Here is a 24,991-nt window from a genome sequence, read left to right on the forward strand (position 1 = left end):
GCCAGGCCTTGTGAGGCCAAGGAGAATGACCAGCACAGAACAGACTGGCTCCAGCTTTGCATCTGCAGACATGCCTGCTCCTGTTGACATCTGGCTTTTATTCAAATGGTGGCTGCTAGTCTTTCCCAGGCATGCCACTGATAGGCTGGGGGTGAAAACTGAGGCTCCTGGACACCAAGCAGGCTGCAGCCATCATCTATCCCATCAGCATCAAGGACTGTCATTTGTACTTCCATGCTCCCTGGCATCTCATTCCTTGACCTACCCAGAGGACAAACATTATCACTAAATGGTTCCCTAACACTTCAGCAAGGTGTTTAGTGACTAGTACTAAAATACCTAGTGAATAATTATGCTAATTCTTTAGCTGCTCAGAGTCCTCCGTCCTTATTTCAGTTTCTTAAAAGCACTTTAGAAATGCGCATGGACTCAGACTGACTCGGACAAGATTCTGAATCCTGTTGTAAGAAATGAATGGCCCTTTTCTATTTTCCAGGTTGCATTCCTAATGATCAGAAAACAACTCAAGCTCTGTCAATATTATAAGAACAACTGTTGTTTTATTCTTTTTGGTGGGTACAAAAACCACAGTTTCTTACACAGAACAAGATTATAAATAATATCTGTAACATGAGTGACCCGTAATCTCTTTTGATTCTACACTGCAGACTGATGAAGTACTCTAAACATTTTATCATTTTGTTTCTTGTATTAGACAGATGCAAATCTGTGGAACACGGAATGATGGAACAGAATGAAGGTAACAGCAAACAAGAGGATGACCAACAACTTTTATAAAAAAAAATTCTCTGAATTTTATTACAGTGATGGCATTTTATATCAATTATTGCAATGATTTTTCCCTAAGATGGTTAGAAAAAAGAATTGTGTTGTCCTCTACTGAATTTACATCAGTTAAAAAGCAAGCATGTTCAATATTTCTCTTTTTCCAAAGAAAATGTAAATAATTTCTTTATTTTTTTTCACAGGATTTACATATTTATTATTTTTTATCACAGTTTAGTGATTCATTTCTACAGCTGAACAGCTGAGTGTTCTTCCATTGTATATATTGATGTTCTGGAGACACAGGTTAGCATGTTCATTGACTTCTATAGCTATTTTTCTCTCTTTGTCAAGACAAATACCAAAATGGTGTCCTTTCTGAGCATGTTCTTCACAGTTTAATGCGCTAAATTGGCAAGTCTTATTAGTTTTAAGTCCACTCAAGTGAAATTTGTTGCTGTTAATACACCCTTCCCAGCCCCCTCCCCCCAACAAAACTAAATTATGAATTTTCCTGATATAAAATCTGAGTTTGGGTTTCCGAGCTGAGCTCATGCACACATTGTTGCTGATGATGTCTGGCGCATTTGGACGTACTTCCCTTTCTCAGCCAAATTATTAGTTCATCAATGACACTCCCATGTCGTTACAGTCTGTGCTGTGTTCCCATCAGTCACCAACACAGTTTGATTAAGGCACTCAATTATTTTTTTGGTTTTTATGGTAGGTCCGATGCAATAACAGCCAATCCTGAACTTTGTCTAATTGCAGTTCCAGTGTGCACGGCCTTCGGGCAGTCGGGTGTCAATACGCGTCCGTTTTCTCCCACGCTCCCTGTGATGGATAATCTGGCTTTGTTTCTTATGGCTTCAGAAAAGGTAAGCTAGGTTTGGAGGAAAAGCAGAAGAGAGGAAAGTGTTATAATGTTTCTGTCCTTCAACCAACCGGGACACAGCAAACACCAAAATATTAAATTTTAGACATCTGCATTTTTTCATGTTAATGTTATATATAGAAATAGTAATCATCATAAAGATAATACAAAGCACTTAAGTCTACTGGGAATAAAAAAGACTAGCAATTCTGAGGGTAAATTTCGTTACAATAAATTGTTACTGGTTTATTTAAATATAAAATCTGAATTTGATAATGAAATTAACTTCATCTAAACTGCTTCAAAATAAATTTATATACAGAGAAGACCTTTTGGAACCTGAAAGCATTAGCATCTGTGAATAAAGTCATGCACAGGTGTTTATAGGCTTTGACCTTCAACTAGGAATGCCAGGATTAAATATAACTACTGAAAATTGTTTATAAATCGCAATAACTAGTTTATAATTTCCAATAACTACATAGTACCAGCTATCTGGCAATTCCGTCTTCAAATCTAAAGAAATTATTACTTATTTTCACAATGGAAATATTTAGTATCAGGAAATCTGAGAACTATCCTCAAATCTCTTTCATATATACATATATTTTTTTCCTACAATTAGAGAAGGTGATAACTTTCAAAGAAAATGTAATTTAATGAGAGAAAATGCAGTTTTATACAGTTCTTTTTTACATTATGTATAAATTTCCCACATGAAGGTTTAAATTTTTGTTCCTTGAAAGTCTTTAGTTTCAGCTAAATCAGAACAAAATATCTTGTTTAGAGATTAAATTACTCAAGCAAAAAAAAAATCTAGATTTTTAAAAAGATTTATAGTTATGACATCTAACTTCAATCATCAAAAAATCAGTAGCTAAATCTAAAAATCTAGTAGGGCCCTCTCAAGTGATTATAAAAAAAAGCCAAGATGACTAGTTTAAATTAAATTATTTCCAGATTACTAAAATTAGGGTAAGTGTCTAAGGTAAAAAAATGTAGCAAGGCATCCAAACTAGAGTACATTAAAAGAGAGTTCAGTGATAACCATGTTAAGATATTAATTAGTGGGGAAATCTGATTTCTAGTCAGGAGAAGCTATGTAAATGATATGCAGGGATGCAGTCTGAAATAGTAATTGGGAAGAAACGGAGATAGGAGCATTCACATAGGAGCAAAAGGATAACAAACATCATAAAGTCATTTTGTTTGCTTTATTACTAATCTCTGCATTTTGAACTTTATCCCTCTGAGCCCAGTTTCTCCTTCTGAGGTAGCAGTGAAATCCTGAGCTGCTGTTTGATATGTGGAATTTATTTTATATATGAGTATATAGGGATGAGGAAGAGCCCTTAAAACTCCCAAACATTTCCACTGCTTCTGGTGCACTTCTGTGGAAAGGCACCAGTCTAATATTGCACTGTTATCAGTAGCTCTTTCAAAAAGTTGTTAAAAAAATACAGTGCATGTTTGTGGCACAGACAAAGCTTGGATTTAAAAGCAGCTTTCCAAAACAATTACCCTAAAAACTTCAGCCCTCTAAAGCACCCAAATTCAGGAAAAGGCCTCAGCTTACAGAGGGCATTATGGCATTCCCCTTACACTGGAAAACCTTGGCTTTGGTAAAGGACACCCTTTGAAACCTTTCCCTGCCACCACTGTACTTTGTGACAGGGACTGTTACCAAACATATCTTGATCTAAAACAACACCCAGATACAAAAAGTGCAGCAGAGGTGAAGAGGAAGTGGGGAACTGGCCTATACATTACCAAAAACTTCAACTACTTCCCAGCAGCAAGTAAGAATCCCTGCATTTGCAAAGCACAGACACAAAGCAGTGTGGTACAGATCCACATGGTGCATGTCCTGAGTCCCACTGCAAATGGATAACTGGTAACTGCAGAAGTGCAGAGAACATGTTCTGATCAATGGCAAGAAAAAAACTAAAGGAGAGGGACGAGAGTCCAAACCAGATTAGAAAGCAAACTTGGGTGGAAAAGGGACAGCTTGCTCCAGATGGGTTAAATTTCCCAGAAAGTCATAATTGTCTACCAGAGTCTCTCCAGCACACCTATCAACTATCTGTTCATGGCCATTCAGAGTTTCCCACTGGGAAATCTGAGTGAGAGGACTCAGATTTGTATGGGATATACAAGTTGTATGTAACTGTGCTAGCTCAGTCTAAATAACTTTCTGGCCATTGACAACACACTCAGGACAAAAAGACAATAAAAGAGATCCGGGATAAATAAAAAATATAAAAAAAGATAACAACACTTTTTCAGCAGCCTTCCACAGAAGAACAGAGAAGCTGCAAGGAAATAACTCTTGTCTTCAGTGCAAGACTAACAACAGCTCAGCAACACACCACAGGACAACTGAGACACTTACAAAGCCAGGAGGAGCAGGTCAGACTTGTACTTGGGACAGTGCCATAAAGCCAAGTAACCAATTGGCATCTGCTCTCTGTTTTAAACTATGTTATAGGTAACAAGCCAGGCTAGTACTCTACTTAACTGTGCTGCTACAACTTCAGATTTATGGCCTGGATGCAGAAACTGTTCCAGGAGTGGCTGGGATAAGAGGGAAAAGTTTTGGTATTTACTGTGAATATTACCCAAGCCGTGAAAGTCTCCTTTCAGTATGGTTAATAGTGATAATGTATTTTCAAATTTGTCATTAGTTTCGATTAGATTAGTTGTGAAATGAATCACATGAAAACACTGACTGCCCTGTTTCTAGAGGGGAAAAGGGAATTTTGGAAAATTATATTCTCAATCTGTGTAATACAAATATCCTAGCCTGTGTGGGTTTTTTTGTTGTTCAGGCTCCTCTTGTACTTGGGTCACATGGAGGTGGCTTTGGCACAAATATGTAAGATCAACTTTTAATGTATTTTTCTCTCTTGACTATGAAATTGCAAGTATGCAAGTCAAAATAAGTACATTACACACTTACTGAGCCATCCTGTAGCACTTCACCTTTTTTTGTAGTTAATTGTAATAGTGATGTTTTTCATTGCTTTTTGTAGTTTTGTAATTAGTTTCATTCATTAGTTATAAACAACAGCACGGGATGGGAGAGCAAGAGAAGGCAGCTGAGCTGGAAGCTGGTTCCTGAGCTTCATGGCCCACTGAGAAAGCCATGGAGAGGCGGTGGTGGAGGCTGGCTGGATACTGGAACAACCCCTTCAAAAGCCTGTGGGTTTGGGTTGAGGAACTCAGCAGGGCTTTGCCTTGGAGCAGATGGACAGAAGGATGTTAAGCTCCTCTCTGCTCTCGTTGTCAGCTCTACTTGTACACTAAGGGCTTAATACTAATGGGAAAACTGCCCAGAGGAGGAGGAAAGGATTGTTCCCTCCTTAAAGCAAACTTTCTTCCCTCTCTTCAGCAGATGCAGCTGCCTGCCAGTGCTTCTGAATGTCTTTATCCCACACATATGGACTAACCCATTATCATATAGACCAGTCCACACTTACATACTAGTCCTCCATTTTCATTTTCAGCTGCCTTGCAGGCAGGGTGAATTTCCCTGAGGTAACTCATGTTTGCCTGTATGAAACTAAAGTAAAAATCAGGGTAATGAATATTAACTTTCAGGAGGGTTATTTAAGCTATTTTATATTAGTTTAAAACATATACAATTAAAACTATTTGATGTTAGCTTAAAAAGTCAGATATGTTGGTTACTCATGCAGGTTAGAACCACCACGCATGTTTCCATATTAGCAAATTTTAGTTCCAATATGATCTCTTTACTCCTAGGATAAAAAAAACAAACCCAAAAAAACATATCAAAGTTTTCAAAATGTGTAAGACAGACACATTTCTACAGAAATATGTGCAGCCATCATGGTGGGCTCTGTAATGCTGCCAGCTAAACAGGGGTTTGTGACTAGCATGTGTATGAACAGATGGCATAGTCCCCCTGTGCAGTGTGGCACACAGGCACCTCTCGCTGCCAGTGTGGCCAGGAGAGGATGACTGGGCCTTGGCAGTCTCCCACATATCACCATAAGCATTTTTATAAGAAGTTCACTTGAAATTTCTCAATTTCACATAAATATTATGCCAAATAAGCAGAAAGAAGAATTTCAGAAGTCTGTAAATATTTGTTCAAAATCCTAGTGATTTTTTTGTGAATTTTAAAATTCTGTACCCTGAAATGTTAATTATCAGAAGTTTTGACTGATCTAAAAACGGATTTTCAGTAAAATAAAATGCAACATTTCTGTATCTTTTTTGTATTGTTTAAAGTATATTTTTGAATAGAAATTCATCCCTGTGTTACAAGAAGTCCCACAGAAATCCAAACTTTACAGTAAGTATGATCTTTCCTTTAAATACAAAACTCAGTTACCTCTTTTTTTTATTATAAGAAAACGCTAAGACAAAAAGAAGTCCTGCAAGTATAATCAGTGTCTGTTGCAATGGAATAACAGAGCTGGGTGGCAACTGCGGGATTATCGAGTCATGCCAAGTTTAGCATGCTCAGCCAATTTGGGTCAGGTCAGTCTTTGAAGGAAAGCTTATTTTTTTTTGTTTGCTTTTTTAAAGACTGCATTTTGAATGCATTGCACTCTGTGAACTTGATAAGGAATATGTTTTCTGGGATTCTTGCTTTTATACCAGCCTGGGGACACTCTCAGTTGCGAGCACATCACTAAAGAATTTAAAGGAAAAAAGCACCTTTCACTTGCATTGCACAATGGCGTGCACAGGATTACTTCTTTTTAAGACCCTTATTACTGACAGAAGGGAGTGGACTTGGAAGATTAATATTAGCATCTGCAAGTCCTGTGTTCCAGTTCACAGTAATGAGCACTGGTCTATACTCTTGGAGTCCCCTTGGCACATAGCATGCCTCACATTTTCTCTAGTGAACAAAGTGCATAGCTAACACTTTTTTTTTTAACATGGGGAAATTGGCAGTTCTGTTGCAATTAGAATATACCCAGGGGCATGACTCCTTCTAGAACAAGGAAGAGAAGAAAACCCCACAGAAAGTGTGCAGGGGACAGTTTCCCAGCCAGCCCCCTCCCTCGCGCCCCGAGAACCCACCTATTCCTCGCAGCGCTCCAGCTACCATGCTCAAAGACCATTCTCTGCTCACTCTGTGTTTGCTCTGTACTGTATGGTTCGGTACTGAACGGGCTGTGCCTTTAGGCTGTAAGCTCCTCGGGACAGGGACCTGTTGTGTGTCTGGCACACTTCACCTACTGTACAGCGCCGTCTACTCCAGCGCTATATAAATAATAAATAAAAAATAATAAGTGCATCTCCAGTTGTTTCCCACAAGCTTTGTTTGTTTTTTTTTTCTTTTTTCTAGGTGGCAACATAAGTATTATATTACTCATCTGGTTTTATATTATTCATCTCTAAATTTGTGTTTTCTACTTCCACTATATAGGGATGGCTCAGAAAAACGTAGATGAAGATAATTGTTAACAGAGGAGACGTGGCTTGCTATTTGCAAGGGCAAGGGATCTCTAGCGTGACAGGGTAGGGTGCTGGCTGCACGTTCACTTATAAAGCAGCCAGCATAGCTTGGAAGCTACGTAAAAGTTATATTTAGAAGCTCAATTTGCTGCTGCTTGCCATTTCCAAAGGTCATGGAGTTGATTTGTCTAATGATTAGTTGGCAAGATACTCACTGTACGGATGAGAGCAAGTACATTAGTAAACCATCCCTGCACACCTACTCAGGGGAGCTATGCAGGATGCAGCTCGGCAGCATCAGTGCTTCAGCCTCCAAAATCACTGCATGAATGTCTAAAATACACTAGTCTTGACCTAGGTAAGGGGTTATTTTTACTGAAAGCTGAGGATGATAATCAAGGTCTATCCACTGGTTAGTGACTCTTTGTGACTATTACAGTGGGCAAAAGTTGACCTGAAGCAGGATATTGTGGGGAGGAAAAAAAAAAAAGAAGAAAAAAAGCCACACAATTAGCATAAAACATGTATCAAGGGGAGGGTGAAGGCACAGGAGGGGAGAAGGGAGAGAAGGTAAAACAACATTTAGACTTGTAACAGTGCCTTTTCTTCCATTAGGTTAACGATGGTTCAGTGATGTTGCCTATCCTAAATCTTGGTTACAAATAGGGCCAACATTAAATAATACAGGCTTGCAAATTGCTATTTGTCACTAGTACAGTGCAAACCTTTCGGAAAACAGACTTTCCAATCAAGTACTTAAAAACTGGCCCTCTGGATATATACTTTCTTATTTAAAATAGTTGTCATCTCTCAACTGATTTGACAACTTTGAGTTGTTGAAGATGTTAGAATTTTTCATGTTAGAAATTCATTGCAATGCAGATGTCTATTTGCAACATAGAATAATATACTGTACATCTGCAGCCAAAAGAACTGAACCACTTTGCACTGAAGTTTTCCAAAATATAAAGCTCTGTTCAGAAGCAAGCACCACTAGACAGACATGTCACAACACTGCGTTACAAGATGCATCACCCACTCGCTGTAGTAGGCCCTAAGTCCTACCCCTAAATTTTAATACTCTCGGTTCCATATACGTTGTAACCTTCTCTATAAGTTGCTAAATTCTGGGTATTCTGCGAGGAAGTTGGGTTAAAAGTCTGTGCACTCTTTGCCACCTTCATTCGTTTCGCCTCTGCCCTGGACTTGTAACAGAACTCTATCAAAGCCACCAGCATTGCCAAGCCCAAGCCTCCAACCAGAATGTAGAAGACTCCAGCAACGTTGCTGAGACTCAAGGCACTCGTCTTGTCCTGGGAAAACAGAAGTGACACAGTTAACCCTGGAAAATGGATCCCAAGAAGCACAAAACACACATTAAAACGTTAGAAATAGACAAGTAACAATGTTTAGCTGAAATTTAATGACAGTTGTTTACATTAGCAAAATTTGACCTATCTGGATCTATAAAATATATTTTAAGCAACTACATTTCCTGGTTGGCATAAAAAAATATTCTAAGTATATTGCCAACATATCAGGATGTCATTGCTTGCTTACTGCAAAGCATTACTTCCATTACATGGAGAATTAAACAATGACATGTCTAGCTCTATTTAGGGGACATTTCAGCACTGATACAAAACTGCATTTATGTAAAGCTCTTCAGAAGCCTTGGAATCCAGAAATCCATTTTATATCAGACAAGACTCTGCTTGATCTTTACAAAAACCTGTAATTGTACTTGTGATAGTCATTGCTGTTATTTAAAAGATCCAGACTGAGCTTCTGATACTTAAAGGACAGGCAAAAATAACATGTGAGGCTTAAGTTCTTTCTTTGAACAAACACTTCCTTTGAAAGTGCACACTGTACCATACACATTGTGATATATTTGCCTCTTACCTATTATTGTATTTTGGTTTTATTTTACTATGGATACAGTTCTGGAACATGCCCATGGACTGCTAAGCTCAGTAACAGTATACTTCTAAATATAAATTTATACAATTTAACACAGTTTTCATAATTTAGATGAAAGTGAGGATTCTCTTTAGCAAAGTATTAAATATTCATTATTTTACAATCACCTTCTTGGGTGTATTGTAGTAAATAACTATTCTACATTTCTCTATACTTCACTGATAGTTATGAATCACATTTTTTGACTTGAAATCCATGTGCTTTTTCAGCATAGTTCTCAAGGAACTCAGGATTGACTTCATATGCTACATCGTATGCCTTAAAATACTTATAAAGCTTTATTCTTATGCAGACTATATAATCTTTAGCTAAAGTAAGGAGAATATGTAACTTCTGATTGTAATCTCTATGAAATTTTAATTTATGTAGACTGCAAAAAATTTGGATGTTTAATTTAAAGAGGCACTATTCATTGTGTAATCAGTAGATTAGCACAGCAAAGGTTCCCATGAATGTACAGAGGTGGCTGGGGCTTATAGCTGGGTTCTGCTTTGTCTGCTTTTTAGCTGGCTAGGAAGAACCTAAGTGTCTTGGAGATGAGTCTGGTGGCAATTGTGCTTGCAAATCAGGAGGAGGCAGGATGAGAAAGACCTGCCCTAATGTAGGTGGTGGGTTGAGGCTTTCTCAGCTGTTATTTACAGGTACTTTGTCATCCTCTTAAATGGTTTTCACTCATTTTTTTCAAAGGACTTGCCAGAAAAGGAGAAATGTGTTGAAAGCTTGTTTCCCACACTAATTTTATCAAGGTTAGTCTCCAGACATGAAGGCAACAAGCAGTCAGTGCCTGTCATTCTTTCCTTTTAGCTGTGGCTGCAGAGGCTGGCATGGAGTCAGGTACTGTGAAGAAATGTCAGACTCCTCAAATACAGGGCTGGCACTGACTGTGGTGTTTCCCAGCCACCAGAAAACATCTGATTCTGGGTGTGTCCTCATAAAGAGAAGGAGCTGTCAGCTCTCTGGAGCTGCCAGAATTCCTGTTTGGGTATGGACTAGGATAAACACTGGAAACTATAGAAACTATTAATTGCTGAAGTCTTTCACTTCTAAGCTCAATTTAAGTTTTCCTTGGCCCTCAAGGAGCCAGGAACATCCTCAAACACCACAAGACACCACCTTCCTGACCAGCAATGAAAGGCAGTCCTTCCTGCTAGCATTTCTTCTTCTCAGAAAACTGCTGAGCTAGGCCAGCTCTTAAAGAAGGTGTGAAGAGCACTTCCTAAACAGTCAATGGGAAAAGTCCGTACCCTCCAGGCAGGAAGGAAACAGCTAATCCAGACTGCCTCTTCCAAACCCAAAAATCTGCTTTGTATTTCTTCAAGAGATGCTCTTCAAGAACATCTCAAGATGTATTTCTTCAAGAGATGAATACGTGGGATGATGTTTGGTGATTTATATCACTGAAGACTTTAAAATGCAATAGTGCTTCCTTAAATTAAAGTGTGACCGCCATCAAGATGGGCCAAAGTTGATTCATTCTGTGTCTACAGCTGCTTATTTTACTTCTACGTCATTTTGTTTATTACTTCCTCTACTGCTTTGTGAACACGATAGTTAGGTCCCGAACTGTAGCGACTGACCTTACTTCCAGAGTCCTTGGGTCCACATTCACCTTTATCGTACCACCATTTGTTTTTCAGCTTGTCTAAGACGCCTGCCTCACTGAGTTTCAAAACGGCAAGGTTTACAGGAGTTCTTCACGTGGAAAATAACATAAATAACATTATATATGTTATTTTATGTTATTCAAGTAAAACTACATAGAATCGCATTGCAAAGTGACAGAGCAGAGGCCACAGTGGGTGCTATGTCATGTACTGTTGGCCCAGGTTTAGAGACAGACATAAGACCGGGACCTGCTCCATCGCTTTAGGTAACAGGCACATACTGCTGGGGAAGATTTGTAAATAAATAGTATGCAATTACTGTGAACCCAAAACTATTGGCTTACACATATTAACAACATACCCTTCAGAGATATATGTAAGACAACTGCATATGCAACTTAAGAAACATTGATTTGTGTTTCTTGCTTTCAATCTATTTTTAGTTTGGATGCGTACAAACTAATAATATGATTTGGTCATAGGTATTTCATTTACTGCCCTCAAAATTATCCTGGCAAGAAAAGAAGATGCTTCCTACAGTGTGCTGCCCATAACCATTTGGCACAGCCCTGTAATAGGAGGTCTGCATGCAAAGAGCTTGGGAGGAGAGCTGCAAAGATCTCCTTATCCCCTAGCTAAGAAGGACAGCGAGTCTTCCATTTTAATTTCCCATTTCAACATTATTTTAAAATTCAAAGTTTTTCCTTATATCTCACATATTCATGTCAATATTTCAAGGGTCCCAGGCTGGTGATAAATTTCTACTTGGAATAGCTATTTTTACTGGTGGTATTTGCTGTGGGTGATGTAACAGAGTTTAATATTGAAATGAAACCTAATCCAATGCCTCAGAATCATGAAATGCTATAGGTTTACAGTGAAGTTGCTTAAACTTATGGAATAATCTCAGAGTATTATGGTAATGCTCCAATTAATGCAGATCTATCACTATATGTTTTAAAAACGTATTAAATTATTAACAGACTTATTTTATGTACTTTCCACTTCAAATCGCTGTCCAGTTCTTAATGTGGTAGGCATATGGATATCTATTTATGTGCAGGTGTGCATGCAAATACACTATATATCAGAGAAGCAGGGAGATAAAGAGAAATCGCATGTGATACATAGCCTTCTGGTGATGTTAAATGACATGATCCCATGTGTGCCAGCAGATTTCTATGGGGAAATTTATCTCCCACAATATGCCGCAATTCATTCATTACTTAAACATTAACTTATGGATTCAAGATTTAATCAATAAAAAACCAGTGCAAACATTAATTAGTATAGTGTAACTGAACCTACTAAAATAATTTGCATTGAAGAGGAAGGGGGCTTATTGCACTCTGTAACTGGTTTAACTGGAAATCCCCAAATGCTTATGTATTAATAAATTTGTGCAGATTTGTATATAGTTATTTAATACACAAATAATAGCTTCTGAGCCTTATATGCTATTCTTAGCTCTAGGGACCCTGCCTCTTCATACATTCTGGTTACTCTTTCTATATGTACCTAAAGTGAGGGGATTCACCTCACCTCAATATTTGCACCCCTAAATTATGCCCCAAGCTTTGTCTGTCTGTCCAGACCTCCCTGCAGTAAATGGGAAAAGGTAGGTACCTCCAAATGGTGGGCCTTGATACCAATATTAACAAAGGATGATGTTGAGATGCCTGTCTCTTCATCTACTGCTGAGGAAGCCTTGGTGCCTTGGAGAAATTTTTGACAGCCACAGTTGGGTGAGAGGATTTCCCAGGAACTCTCAAGTGATTACCCTAAGTAAAGGAAAAGCTTCATCCACTTTTCAAATCCCACACATTTAATTCATATGCAATACTCTGCTTCTAGAAACAAAAATGCCCATTTTTTGCTCTTTTCCAGTATTCAAACTTAAATTTTGCCTTAAGGCTTCTGGCAGCAGGCTGTGCAGGTTGACAGTGGAAGATGAGAGTCCCGCAGCTGTGAAATGAGTGGGCTTGGGGTGCTGGCAAGTTGCCTGTCAACATGATCCTCTGCTGGCTTCTAGTACAAGTGCAAAATAATTAATATTATTTGAATAGCCGTCATCTGTAACATGTCATGCACTGGCACTGAGCCACATTCCCATGCTCCTGAATTCTATCAGTGGAACAGGACTGGTAATGACAAAGGTAAGGGGACATACAGGTACTGTTCTACCTTGGAAAATCAGAAGCCTATGGAGTTGTTGCAGATTAAACTGATCAAACTGATAACTAGGAATAGATATGAACTATCAAGGCCACCAGCAAGGTGGGAACAAGTTAGAAAACAGATGCCTCCATGTTCTTTGCTTCTTCTTCTTTTTTATTTTTATTTTTATTTTTATTTTTATTTTTATTTTTATTTTTATTTTTATTTTTATTTTTATTTTTATTTTTTTTTTCCCCAGCACTAACACTTTAGGCATTTAAGGCCTGAAACAGGCTGGGAATTTTTTTTTTTCTAATTGTAGTTCTGTTAATGTCATCCTTTCTGCATTGTCTCTGCAAGGAAGCTCTCAGGTTTTCCTTTGGGAAAAACAATCAATTCCACATTTAAATTGCCACGCTGCCCGCAGTTTCTAACTGATCTCAATGGCAATGGTCAGCAGAGGAAGTTCCTATTTTTCACTGGGATGCAGCAGTGATGTGACTGATGTCAGGCCCTTGTTTCTCCTCTCCAAGAATTTTGGTGGAAAACTTTCTGAATGAAAGCCCTGTTGAAGCTCAAGAAAGCCTGTTCTTGGCCCCCTCCTTCTTGCCTGCCTTCACAAGGCTCTGTGACATTTCTTTCACATCTGCCCTCAGACAGTCCCAGCTGGGATGAGGGAGAAGCATTCTGAGAAAAAACTTAAAATGACATATTACAATATTTTAAAATATTTTACACCTTCAAAACAGGATTTCTGTCCTAATTTAAATCAGTCAGCTGTGATGGGAAATGCACATGGTCCAATATAAGAAGCCCAGACTAAAGGGCTGCAGAATGGAAAAGGCAGATGTTTTGCTTATGTTTTTCAGAGTCACAGCATATATACATCTCTTTGCAATCACAGTAAGTGGTTGCAGGTGTTGTGAATTCTAATGTATTTTAGACTTTTAATTTGTTTCTTTGTTTCATTTCGGTTGGAGATTTTCAACAGCTCTTAAGGGAGATGCATGTCCAGATCACCTTGGCTCTCGGGGCAAGTCACTTATTTTGACTATGTGGGTCACAAACTCAGAGACTACAACTTGTTACTGGATTGCTCACACAATCAGTTGGTTAACAGTCCCACTGATATTAAAGGGGGCAGAAACAAAAATAATTGTTTGGTTTGCTGTATGTGAACAAGAGAAATGTACTGAAGTTACATACAGGGGATAAATTCAGCATTTATAATTAAATTCTCCATTAAGTTCAGTATTGAATGTTTAATACGGCAGTGGAAAATGACTATAGATTTGGGTCTTGTTAAATTGCTTAGTGATTCCTGAATTACTAATGTTGGGCTAAATCTTCAGCTAGAGTAAACTGGCACAGTTTGTGAAAATCAGTGTAGTTTTTTCCCAGTGTACAGCTGCTGAGAATCTCTGTTGTTGTATATAAAGAGGATCCAACTGCCTCAAGTTCATGTAAAGATAATATATGAGAAATAATAACTAAAATTACCCTTTATCTATGGAGTAGAATTTGCCCCATGTAGCCATAGAGGAAAACTGCTGTGTGACAACACAGGGGACCCTGTTCTTCACCCATGTGCTGAAGTCAGTGTTGGCACAGCCTGACCTGGGCACAGGGACACTGGTTTTCTAACTTTTCATCATGTTCTCAGCCCTTCTACCTCCTCTCTTGGCTTCTTACTCATTTCCTCCTATCCTGTCATCAATCACTTGCTGTTGGAAGGGCCATTTTTAAGAGCCTCAGGCTGGATCTTGAGCCAGCAACATCAGCAAAATCAGAGTGCTTTAAAATGGTATTAATGAAGTTCTGTGTTCAGGACAACAAATGGGCAATTATAACATTTAAATCACAATACTAAGTGATTCTGAAACAAATATAGAATTCTGGGAGACAAGGATTTTAAAAATGCAATCATGGGTATATTTTAGGAGCACTTTCATTACCCACTCGAGGCTGAGCCTTTAAGTGTAAGGTCAGTCTCATAGCTGACTGAAAAAAACATGGGCCACCGTGTTCTCCTGCAGGCTGCCAGCAGAGACTGGAAAGAATCTCCATCAGCACAGCTTCTGTCCACTCACACTTTATAAAAACAATGGAGCAAAGTGGCAGAAACTGTGTTTCAGTACCTTCCTGTGCACCACATGAAATGATGGCATACAGTTAGGATCTGAGGTAATACTTTCAAAAACACTCAAATGGCTTGAGGAGCTCACTTTTATCTTCAATCATGAAGTAATTAATCAGACCACTAAACCACAGGTGGCTCACACAGGGCAGCTTTCTAAACTGTCTTTCTGAATTTTGGAAGATTGTGCCTTAAAGGGAACAATAAATGGGGAGGCTAGAGGTGACCTTTTAACAGCAGAGAATGAAGGTAGGAGACATCTCATTTTACAGAGCAATACAAACCTTTGGAGAACAGCTGAACTCTCTGGAAGCTCCCTCATTTCTGTGCTCCTCTGTACTATCATGAAGGGATATTGTAGGTCTACACTCGCATATTCTGAATAATGAATCTCAAATAGTAACAGCACAGTTATCAGTTAAGCTTCAGGTGCTGTATTTCTTTCAAGTGAAGAGGAGTTTCTTATTCTCATTTATGAGAGGACAAAGCCCTGCAATTTAAACTGGAGCTGCTAAAAAAGCTTCTTTTAAAATCTGTACAATAAAAGAAGTATTCTTAACCTTCTTAAGAAGGTAAGAACTTAGTTCAGGACTTGTTGGTAGTCATCAGGTTTACAAAAGTAATGCATAGTGTGCTGGTTATTCCACTAATGATAATTTGCTAGCAGAAAAGAAATAAAATACATAGAGCTCCATTAATTCAGTAGAAAGGGTTTTGACATCAATTGATCAAGACTGTTTCCGAGCAAGGAAATGAATTTTACAGATGATAAATGGCTAAGTTACCCTTTGGGGAATCAGCCTGGCAGTAGTTTATAACCCAAGACCAGATGCTGCTGCAGTGCAGACTTTGAGAAGCGTGGGATGCCTGCTCACCTGCACGATTTGTGCCTGGTTCCACCAAAGGTGGGCAGTGTAGGCACACCATAGACCTGGAGCTTCCCAGGACTGCTGGTACTGCCTACTCACTCAGCTGTGCCTGGGAAAAATTGTGGCAAGAAACAGGCCCAAGGCCAGATAAATGCTCATGGCAGGCTGTGTCTAGTCCCAGAGCCACGGGTTGAGCTCCAGCATGTTCTCCATCCTTTGCTAAGACTGTCCTGCCCACCACATTGTCTACTGGATCCTGAACTGTCGCTGTCACCTACTGTTTATTTCCACTGGCAATGTGTTCCTCCCTTCCTTCCTCTTGCATTCACAGCTCCTCTGTTTCTCCATGAACCACACTCCTTTCCTTCCTTTCCTGCTTTTTCCCTCCAACTCCTTTTTCTCTCACTATCCACCACACCAAACTTGCTCCTCCAGCACTTCCAGACATTTCCCTGGTGAAGCCCTGTGTGTCCCTCCACCATGAGCTGCTCCCTTTTCCCTGCTTCATGACTCACAGTACCTGTGGCTCGTGATTAGGGAAAGTAAGTTAAAAAACACCCTTAGTTTGCTAGCTAACTTTTATCTCACTTTGCAACCACTGCAGGCTTATGAGGAGAATATTCTAAGAAAATGTAAGTATTTTAATGATTTTATTCTCTGCCTGTGATATTAAAAAATAATAAATAAATAAAACCCCTCCCCCAGTAATGCAAAATCTCAGGCTTGAGTAGAGGTAAGTGCTATTTGGTCTAATATATCTGAACATTTTGGAAGAGAAAATAGAGACCATTTTTGAAACTGTGACTGCTGGCGAGCAGAACAGTGTGGGGAAAAATAGGTAGAGCAGCAGGATTGCAGGCAAAGTGAAGAGGATTAGGAGACCAGTTCTGGGTGGGTGCAGGACAGCCCAAGGGATGGTCCCTGAGGCCAGGACACAGGACGAAAAAGCAGAAGGACTAAAGAAGGAGAGAAAATAGAAAGAAAAAATATATGTAGGCAACTGTAAAGAAAGCTACATAAACTGTGTGTGACAAATCAGTCAAATTTAATCTGTATCTGACTAGCTCTGTGCCTGCACAACTACCTGTGAAGCATTCTCTAATATATTGTTCACACACAAGCACATAAATAAATATTATTACATGCTGCCTGGAACAGAAGGGGTATTTTTAATACCTCAATTTTCCCCCACTTCACTGTCTTCCACATTTTTGCTTCTTTTCAACACCAGGCAGTTTCTCAAATGAAGCTGTGAGGCAGCAAGGAAGTAGTGGTACTGGCCAAATGGAAGATAGGGGAATGCAGTAAGAATATGAAGCTGTTAACACCTCAGCCTAGCATGCAGCCTAAAATTCCTGTCTGATAAATTCTGGTAAATTATGCCTGGGAAATCACCGTGGATTTCAGTTTGTTGGAAAGATATCAGAAAATGTCAGTATGAAGATATTTTATCTGAAATTTGTCTTCCTATTTTGGATACTTGTGAAAATTGTAATTTGTACCAGTATTGTTTGTGTCAACAATGGATCCCTGAGCCTGGACCATACATTAAATTACCCCTCAGAGATAGTCATACTGATTTTTTCTCCTTTTCTTCTAATGTCACTGAAAAATATTTTTAGTAGTACTATATAGCAGGAAAAAAGTCATAGCTGGTGAGCAGGCTTCTGAGGGTATTTAACAAGCTTGGAAAAGGCTCACCAAAATTTCAGAAGATGCATGTTTCTGAAAACTGGTGATGGATCTCACCCCAGAGACCATTTCTGAGTTCCCCTTGGGGTGCTTAAACAAATGCAAATATTTTTGCTTTGACAGTAATTGCATACACCTCGGTTTCAGCTGCAGGGACCAGCAGTGCTGTGCTACTGGTGAAGCTGTTTCGTCGCAGGTGAGACCCCAGCAGATGCACCAATTACTTCACATACTGTTTACCCGCTTTTGGTGACATTGAGGCTAACCTTGGAGTCACCTCCCCCGCTGCCACATTCTCCTTTGTCGTACCACCATTTGTTTTTCAATTTGTCCAAGAGGCCTTGTTCATTCAGTTTTAAAACTGCGAGGTTAACAGCATTTCTTGAAACGATAAAACATATTTTGTAAGAAACTGCACAGCTGTTAAGATGTTAGAAGGAATGAGGACTTAAGCTGTTTATAAGCTTGATCCACACACTAAATAAACCTCTCATTTCCATATTTCAAAGCCCTTGGCAGCACAAATAATTGTGGTTACTTCCAAATGTGAAAAATGTGTTTCCAGTTCTAGAAACGATTTTCAGAACAGCTTGGATTTTAATGCAAAAATTCTATCAACCAACCCAAACTATTTTTGCAAAATGATGATAAAACTCTGCCTGGAATTAAAAACGATTTACACAGATTTATTTGAATCTATATTTAAAGTGTGGGCCCAGGCTATTTTTCAAGCAGATGAGAAAATGTATCCCCATGTACTAAAGAGGCAAGATCCAGACTGCCTGTGCTAGACGCTGCCAGTCGCTGTGTCACTACAGTTCTGACATGCAGCACTTCAGACTGATCCTGCATGAGCTAAGGATTAGAAACAGGCTGTGGGAGGAAGAGCTGAGGAGGACTAACAGCTCACACACTGACTAAGATGCTGTACAGAGCCAGTCAATAGAAAGCACTGTACAAGAGTGCCCAGAGGTCTGTCTGAAGCCTTGCTGCTGGCACTTGTGTGCACATGGGATGCAGGCTCTAGAGTCCTGCCCCCTTTGCACATTAGAGGCTTAGCTGAAAGGCAGGACCTGGGGCCTGGCTTAGTGCCATGACTCTAGGGCAGCCCAGCCCAAAGAGCACCTGAGGAATGGAGGAGGAAGGTGGTGATGAAGGGTGTCTGCACTAGGGAAACCTGAAAACAGTGCGGTCAAAGTGAAGCTCAAGCACTGCTGGAAGAGAAAGCCAGAGAATTAGCTAAGTGCTGAGAGATAAGAAGCTTTTTTGGGCATCCTGAGGACCCAAGATACAAGGAGAGTTTTTTGGACATCCTGAGAACTTTTCTCTGGAGAATTTACACATGTTATGCTACCTCTGGATGAAAGACAAATCCTGCTTTGCTAGCAACACAGTGGCATGGGCACAACAGACTGAAAGGGGTACTGTGAGCCTGGTGTCCTCCATATCATGTTTAAATGCTCTTTTTTCAGATGAGAGAAATACCTGAGAGAGACTTTGGATCTGTGCAGGCAGAGGGGCATTGCCAACACAAAGGCTAAAGCACAGAACCACTGCTTCTGCAGGAATTCAAGGCTGCTGGAATTGTACTGAAACTCAGCCATGAACAAGGACACAGCTGGTCTTAGGTTGCAGTTCTGTGCTCAGAGATTTCCCTTTAGGTGTCCAGAGAGCATCAGGACTGGATGGCAGCAGTTAGACCACCACACAAACCTGAATGTAAGGCATCTGGATTTATGATAGTGACTATAACCACTATATAACATTTTAAAATCAGCTGATAACTAATCTTCCAAGGTATTTATGCAGCCTTTGTCATCTCCAAAGGAAATTTTGCACTTGTTTAAGTATACAACTTTCTGTCTGTATTACTAAGACCCTAAACTGTCACATATCCTAATGATATACAACTACATCAGTATCAGTAAAATTGTATCTTCTTATTTTTAGGTCCAGAGGTTCCTAGTGCATCCATGCCTATGAGAAATGTACACTCTCTCTGATGGGTGTCTGCCCAGCCTCGTGTGTGGCTCTGCAGAGGCACGTGGAGCAGTGGCACAGTTCATCTCCAAAGTACTTGAGAGGGGTCAGTAGCTTAACTACTGCTCTTTGGAGATGATGTGGGGTTGAGAAAGATGGAGTTTCTCTCTCTGAATTTGTTTAATGCTCTCAAGATCTGTCTGTCAGGACTGAGTGGGATATGACAAGAACTATGCCTGTCAATAATATTCTCACTTCAACAATGAGAGGATGCAACACCTTCAAAGCATTCGGAGAAGGGCCAGGAAGAGATCCTCTGGCAGCAGGGCTCTATCAAATCATATGGCACTAGAAAACACTGGGGTTTGTGATTCAGCCTCTCTAGAGGTGGCTGATCTCTCTTCTCTGGGGGTCCTTTCTGGTCTTAAAATGGACATTTTTCTCTTATTCAGAGAGATATCTTCCTGGAAACCAGGTACAGATAATGGTATTTCACAGCTTATGGAGAGTCCTTTACTACTCTGGTGCATCTGTGGGACAAATGTCAGCTTCAGGACAAACCTTTCCTGTCTTCTGGTAACAGCTTTTCATAAAGCTCCTCCTGGATGAAAGACAGGTCCTTGCTGGCTGGTCATGAAGTTTGGGAACTACCTGTGTGTAGATCTGATTTTCCTTAACTTCACTGCAGATAGAGTTATATGAGATTTTCAACAGAGATAAAGTAATTGCTTGTCTGTCCCTGAAAGTGAAAACTGCAGGCTGTAGTGGGAGTGATAACAGACTGCTCTTGGTGGATAAATCTTTAAGGGGAATTTAGCAGCCAGGCTGACAAATGTGATTTTGTGTAAGTGCTCTAATTATGGTTCACACTCCAGAGGGAGAGAAGCAATTGCAAAATTGGAATGAAATTGTTCATTTGTCCCTTTTGTTCTTGGAAGCAATTGCTTTTGAATCAGTCATATTTACTACAGATTTTTCATACTCAGCTTTTCATTACAAAGCCTGTGATTTCAGTCTGTTTGCCCCATTCAGAAAGGTAACTGTGTGACCAGCCTTGCCACTTAACAGAGAGATTTCCAGTACACTAAATATAAATGTCACCTTTTTAAGGACATGGAGACTGGGCCACAGATGAAAGATGATCCTGGAAACACATTTCTTTGATGCTGAACAACATTACTTATTCTGAAAATCGCTTAGATTGGAGCCTGCTGTCTACAAAGTCAATGTCAAAACTCCTTCTTGCTTCAAGGGATCCAAACCAAGGTCTAATGTTGCTATGTTGAATTGTCACATTGGGCAGCAATAACACAAGCAGCTGCTTTGACAGTTCTACAGATGCCGGCAGGATTGATCACTCCCACGAAAAATGAAGTGCATTTCAAGGAATATCACTAACTCTCAATTCAACAAGTCACTTAATCTCAGTCTGATTTTAAAGCAGATGGGAAGCCCTATCAATCTATCTGAAAAAAGCATCTTCAAACTATTTCCTCTGAGCTGTAGTCTCTCAAGTGTGAACATTAAAGCTTACCAAATTAGACAAAGTCCTTATGCTAATATTCTTAGAAAGGTTTTTTCTTTTCAATCTTTATCTTATTTTGGATGAAGATGTTACTTGATAATTTACAATTTCTTTTTCAAGTTAGTGTCTACTTACACCTTTTGCCTGGATACTCCAAGTTGAATTAAAAACAACTAGGTGATGTCTTTGACAACTAACATAAGTTTTCATGTTTAATTTTTGTGTTGAAGGGAAAGAGCTTTCTCACTTGCCAAATATTTAAATTTATCTTTCAAAGCACTGAAGATTATCAAGGAAAATTTTTCCACAGTCATTTAGAGAAGCTGCAGCTGGTTGATAGTAATCCTAGAGTAATAAATAAATAAATGAAACCCATTCATGAGAGGGTTATTTAGCTGGGTTATTAGCCATATCCATAGACAGTTTCACAGCACAATAGAGAAATGAAAATAAAAAGGATGAAGAAGTAAATGTGGATTTAAGCTGCAATCATCACTCTGAAATTAAACTGTATTGTTTATAATTGTAGCACATTATTGTCCTCATCATGTCTAGCAGGCCATGTAAAACCAGGTTAGTTTCACACTGCTTTCTCTGTTGCTTTGATATCCAGGTCCACTTCGACATGTGGAAATAAATAATTTCCCTCTGGTCAGCAAAACACAAAGAACCTTTGCTCAACACTGCTGTACCTCCCAGGTAGGTTATAACTGAGAGCCTAAAACATGCAATGGTGACTGCATTGAAAATTGTATACCCAGACTTCAGAGCCAGGCTAGATCACCCACACACATCCTAGACAGTGCTTCATTCTGCCACACAGGAAGGCATCTGGAAACCTGAGTCTCCATGGCAGAAACTTTTCTTTCATCTTAAAAAACAGGACTGTATCCACAATCACACACTTAGTCCAAACTCCCACTAAAGACAATGTATTCCTCAATAAAGGAACTGATGTCTTTGCAAGAGTCAGGGCTTAATAGTAGAAAGCTGGCAAGGCCTTTAATATTTGACTCTTAATCCCTGGTGTCACTGCACAGTCCTGCCTCTTCCATTACTCTGAAGAAAACAGAGTCTTTGCATGCAATAGTCAAGCCAGTTCAGACAAAACTGCAGCCCTCACTTCCCAAGTACTTGGGTGCATGGACAGTGCTTTCAATGCATGGGTCACAGCTGTTTTAAATGTCTTTAGAATTACAGTATGAAAAATGTGATGAGAATTAAATAATTTTCACTCATTTGAAATCACTGTCCATCTCCTTATAAATAAACAGCAGTAAGCAGTTCAAAACATTAAATTAGTATCCCTTCTTTTGTTTTAGAAGAGCCCATCTGTGCTGTAGCTACACCTTACACAGTTATCAAAGATAAAACTCTGCAGACAGATGACAACAGCACTACCCAGTCCCTTGCAAAATAACATCAGTGATTCCAAACAGATACCTCGTTTGTTACCCAAAAGAATTGCAGCAGGGTGTTTGCCCAAAGCCCAGGGAAGCCAGCAGAGAAGTTTGCTTTGACTTCCAGTGAGTTTGGATCACATCAGTGGTTAGCAGTTGACCCATCTGTTGGACCTCAGTCCATAAGAAGCAGTGAGGGAGGCACGCAACAAATTACCTGAACACCACGGTGAACCACACTGTGGTACCCAGCTCATGTACATGCTCAACCACGGGAGGGGCATTTCCACAGCTGATAAAGACACACAAAGGTTCCTGCACCACAAGGGAATGAGATAGAGCTCCACGCTAGGGATCACCACGGCCAACATCACAAGCACTGCTGGAAATCTGAGACAGTCATTGCAGCACATCATGAAAAGGGACACAAAATTTTGCCTATTGCAACACTTTCAACTTCAATTCCAGCACAGGAACACATCACTCCTTAGAAAACAGGAACTAAAACATGAAATGCATTCTGCTCAGTACGATCAACTAATGCCCAGAGCTTGAATACACACAACACATAGAAAAGGCTCTCTCCAGCCTAATTAGGCTGGATATGTATCCAGATGTATGTACACTTGTACACAAATATGTATACTCTCAACCACAGCTGCTTTTCATTTAAGTAATTCAGTTCCCAAAATATCTGGATACACCATGGTTCAGAGGATGCATGGAAAGCACCACCCATCTGCATCATTCAGCATCATTCCCAAATGCAATTCCAAGGACTCAGCCATGGCTTGGTTCATGGAGACTGCCTCCATGAAGTATGGTCTCAGAATATCTGCTTTTGAATACTAAATACTGAATACTGGCACAAAGGCACAGACAGGTTCCTAAGTACTCATTACAACCAAGGCAGGATCTCTGCTGTAGGCATTTAATAACAATATTTTAGGCAGCCAGTAGAGCTTTGCCAGGAAAACTTAAATGTCTTAGCTATTTAAACAGCTTTGACATTTTCCTGAATCCCTTTCCTGAACTTAGTCTCATAAATTCTGTGTAACTGGCAAGCTAGATAGCAAAAATACTTCCCTGCATCCTGGGCAGATTCTTAGCACAGTTCTGCAGTTATCATCACAGACGGCGGCACTGTTTCACTGCTAGAGCTGGGGATGTTTTTCGCTTGCAATAATGAATGAGCAAGATGTGCAAAAATGACGTGACTCACTAATGAGACCCTACATACATGAAAAGACCCCTGTTTAAATTGCAGCCATACTGTACAGCCCATTGTTCCAGAAATGCTGTGGTCACCGCTGCAGCTGAGGAGGCAAAAGCAGAGCAGAGACCCCAGCTCTCCAAAAGGCTTTTCACAAATCATTCCCACAAGGGATTTCAAAGTCTCTGAAATCACTCAGTCACTTAGAAGTCACATGGTGCAGAGAGATGGCATCTCTGGTTAACCACAGGTTCTCTGAACATACACCAAAGTTCAACAAGAAATTCTGAATGCGACATGAACAAAGCTCCATAGGTGGACCATACGTGAGTTATGGACCAACTGGCAAGGTACAGAGGCTTCCTTTCTATTAGGATAAAATATATGACCACATTGTCCTGTAAGTTTGTTGCACATATACTCCTATATAACTGCTGCCTGTAAAGAAGGGGGGATCAGCAAACTATTGTACAATGGGAAGTAAAACCACAGATGTGGTGCAGCAGCACCTCTAAAGGAAAAAAGCTTTCCTGAGACTGCAGTGTCACAGCCAGTATTGGAAAGTGATGATGTGTCTCAAGCAACCCCAAGCTCATTTTCCTCCTTGCACTGTGGATGTCTTTTCCTGCAGCTACCTGGTGCAGAAATGGTGCAGCCATCCCTGGGCACTCCTGGAGCAGGCTGGAGGGCTTCCTCCCACAGGACAAGGCAGAGAGGGTGCGTGGTGAAGCCAAGGTCAGTGACCTTATTTCAGTAATGTGAATTCAGTTATTCTCTTGTGATCTAATCTGTATCCAGCCCAGGTGGCTTGGGAAGAGGAGGCCACAGCTGCCAGGAGCCTCTCCTCACCCCCCAGCCGAGCGCTTCCTGCATGCAGCTGAGATCTGTCTTAAATGTGCTTAGCGAAACACAAGTGGGTGCATTTTCATAGCTTGTGTATATCATCCATTCAAATAATTTTTAACAGGAAAAATTAAAATGCAACCTTACCAAGCAAAAAATTAAGACCTGCACATCTTTTGAGCTGTTTATTTTATCCATGTTTTGAAAAGCACTGATGGCAGATTGTAACACGACGCAAATGCAGTGTGGTTTAAGGGTGTTTGACAATTCATCAAGAGAAATTAAGTGTAAAGCTGCATGGCACTGCTGAATATGTTTAATAAATTAGGAATGAAACAAGCACTCTGTTAATGAGGAAGATGTAGCCAAAGCTTACATCACTGTGTGTTCAGTAGGCTTGAAAGATCAATAACATAAATATTAAAAAGAAGAGCTAATGCATGAACATTATCACAAGAAAAATGATGTAAATTTTAAAGACAAAAGGCC

General features: G+C 39.8%; 1 protein-coding gene across 7 annotated transcripts in view; it reads right to left on the reverse strand.

Annotated features, from left to right (window-relative positions):
* Positions 1–540: 540 nt before the first annotated feature.
* Positions 541–24,991, reverse strand: part of GRIA4 (glutamate ionotropic receptor AMPA type subunit 4) — a 215,441-nt gene continuing 190,990 nt past the window's right edge. For 2 of the 7 annotated variants that reach the window (XM_064409389.1, XM_064409395.1), the window contains 3 exons: positions 17,808–17,922; positions 8,278–8,412; positions 541–1,669 (listed from right to left, as the gene is read on the reverse strand). In XM_064409389.1, coding sequence (XP_064265459.1) covers positions 1,505–1,669; positions 8,278–8,412; positions 17,808–17,922 — 415 coding nt within the window. In that variant the 3' untranslated portion in view covers positions 541–1,504. Of the gene's footprint in view, positions 1,670–8,164; positions 8,413–10,659; positions 10,775–17,807; positions 17,923–24,991 lie in introns of those variants that run through there. The other 5 variants (XM_064409391.1, XM_064409394.1, XM_064409393.1 and 2 more) reach the window with 5 other exon arrangements.

Source organism: Passer domesticus, chromosome 2, assembly GCF_036417665.1.
Source record: "Passer domesticus isolate bPasDom1 chromosome 2, bPasDom1.hap1, whole genome shotgun sequence".
In the NCBI taxonomy this organism is placed as follows: Eukaryota; Metazoa; Chordata; class Aves; order Passeriformes; family Passeridae; genus Passer; species Passer domesticus.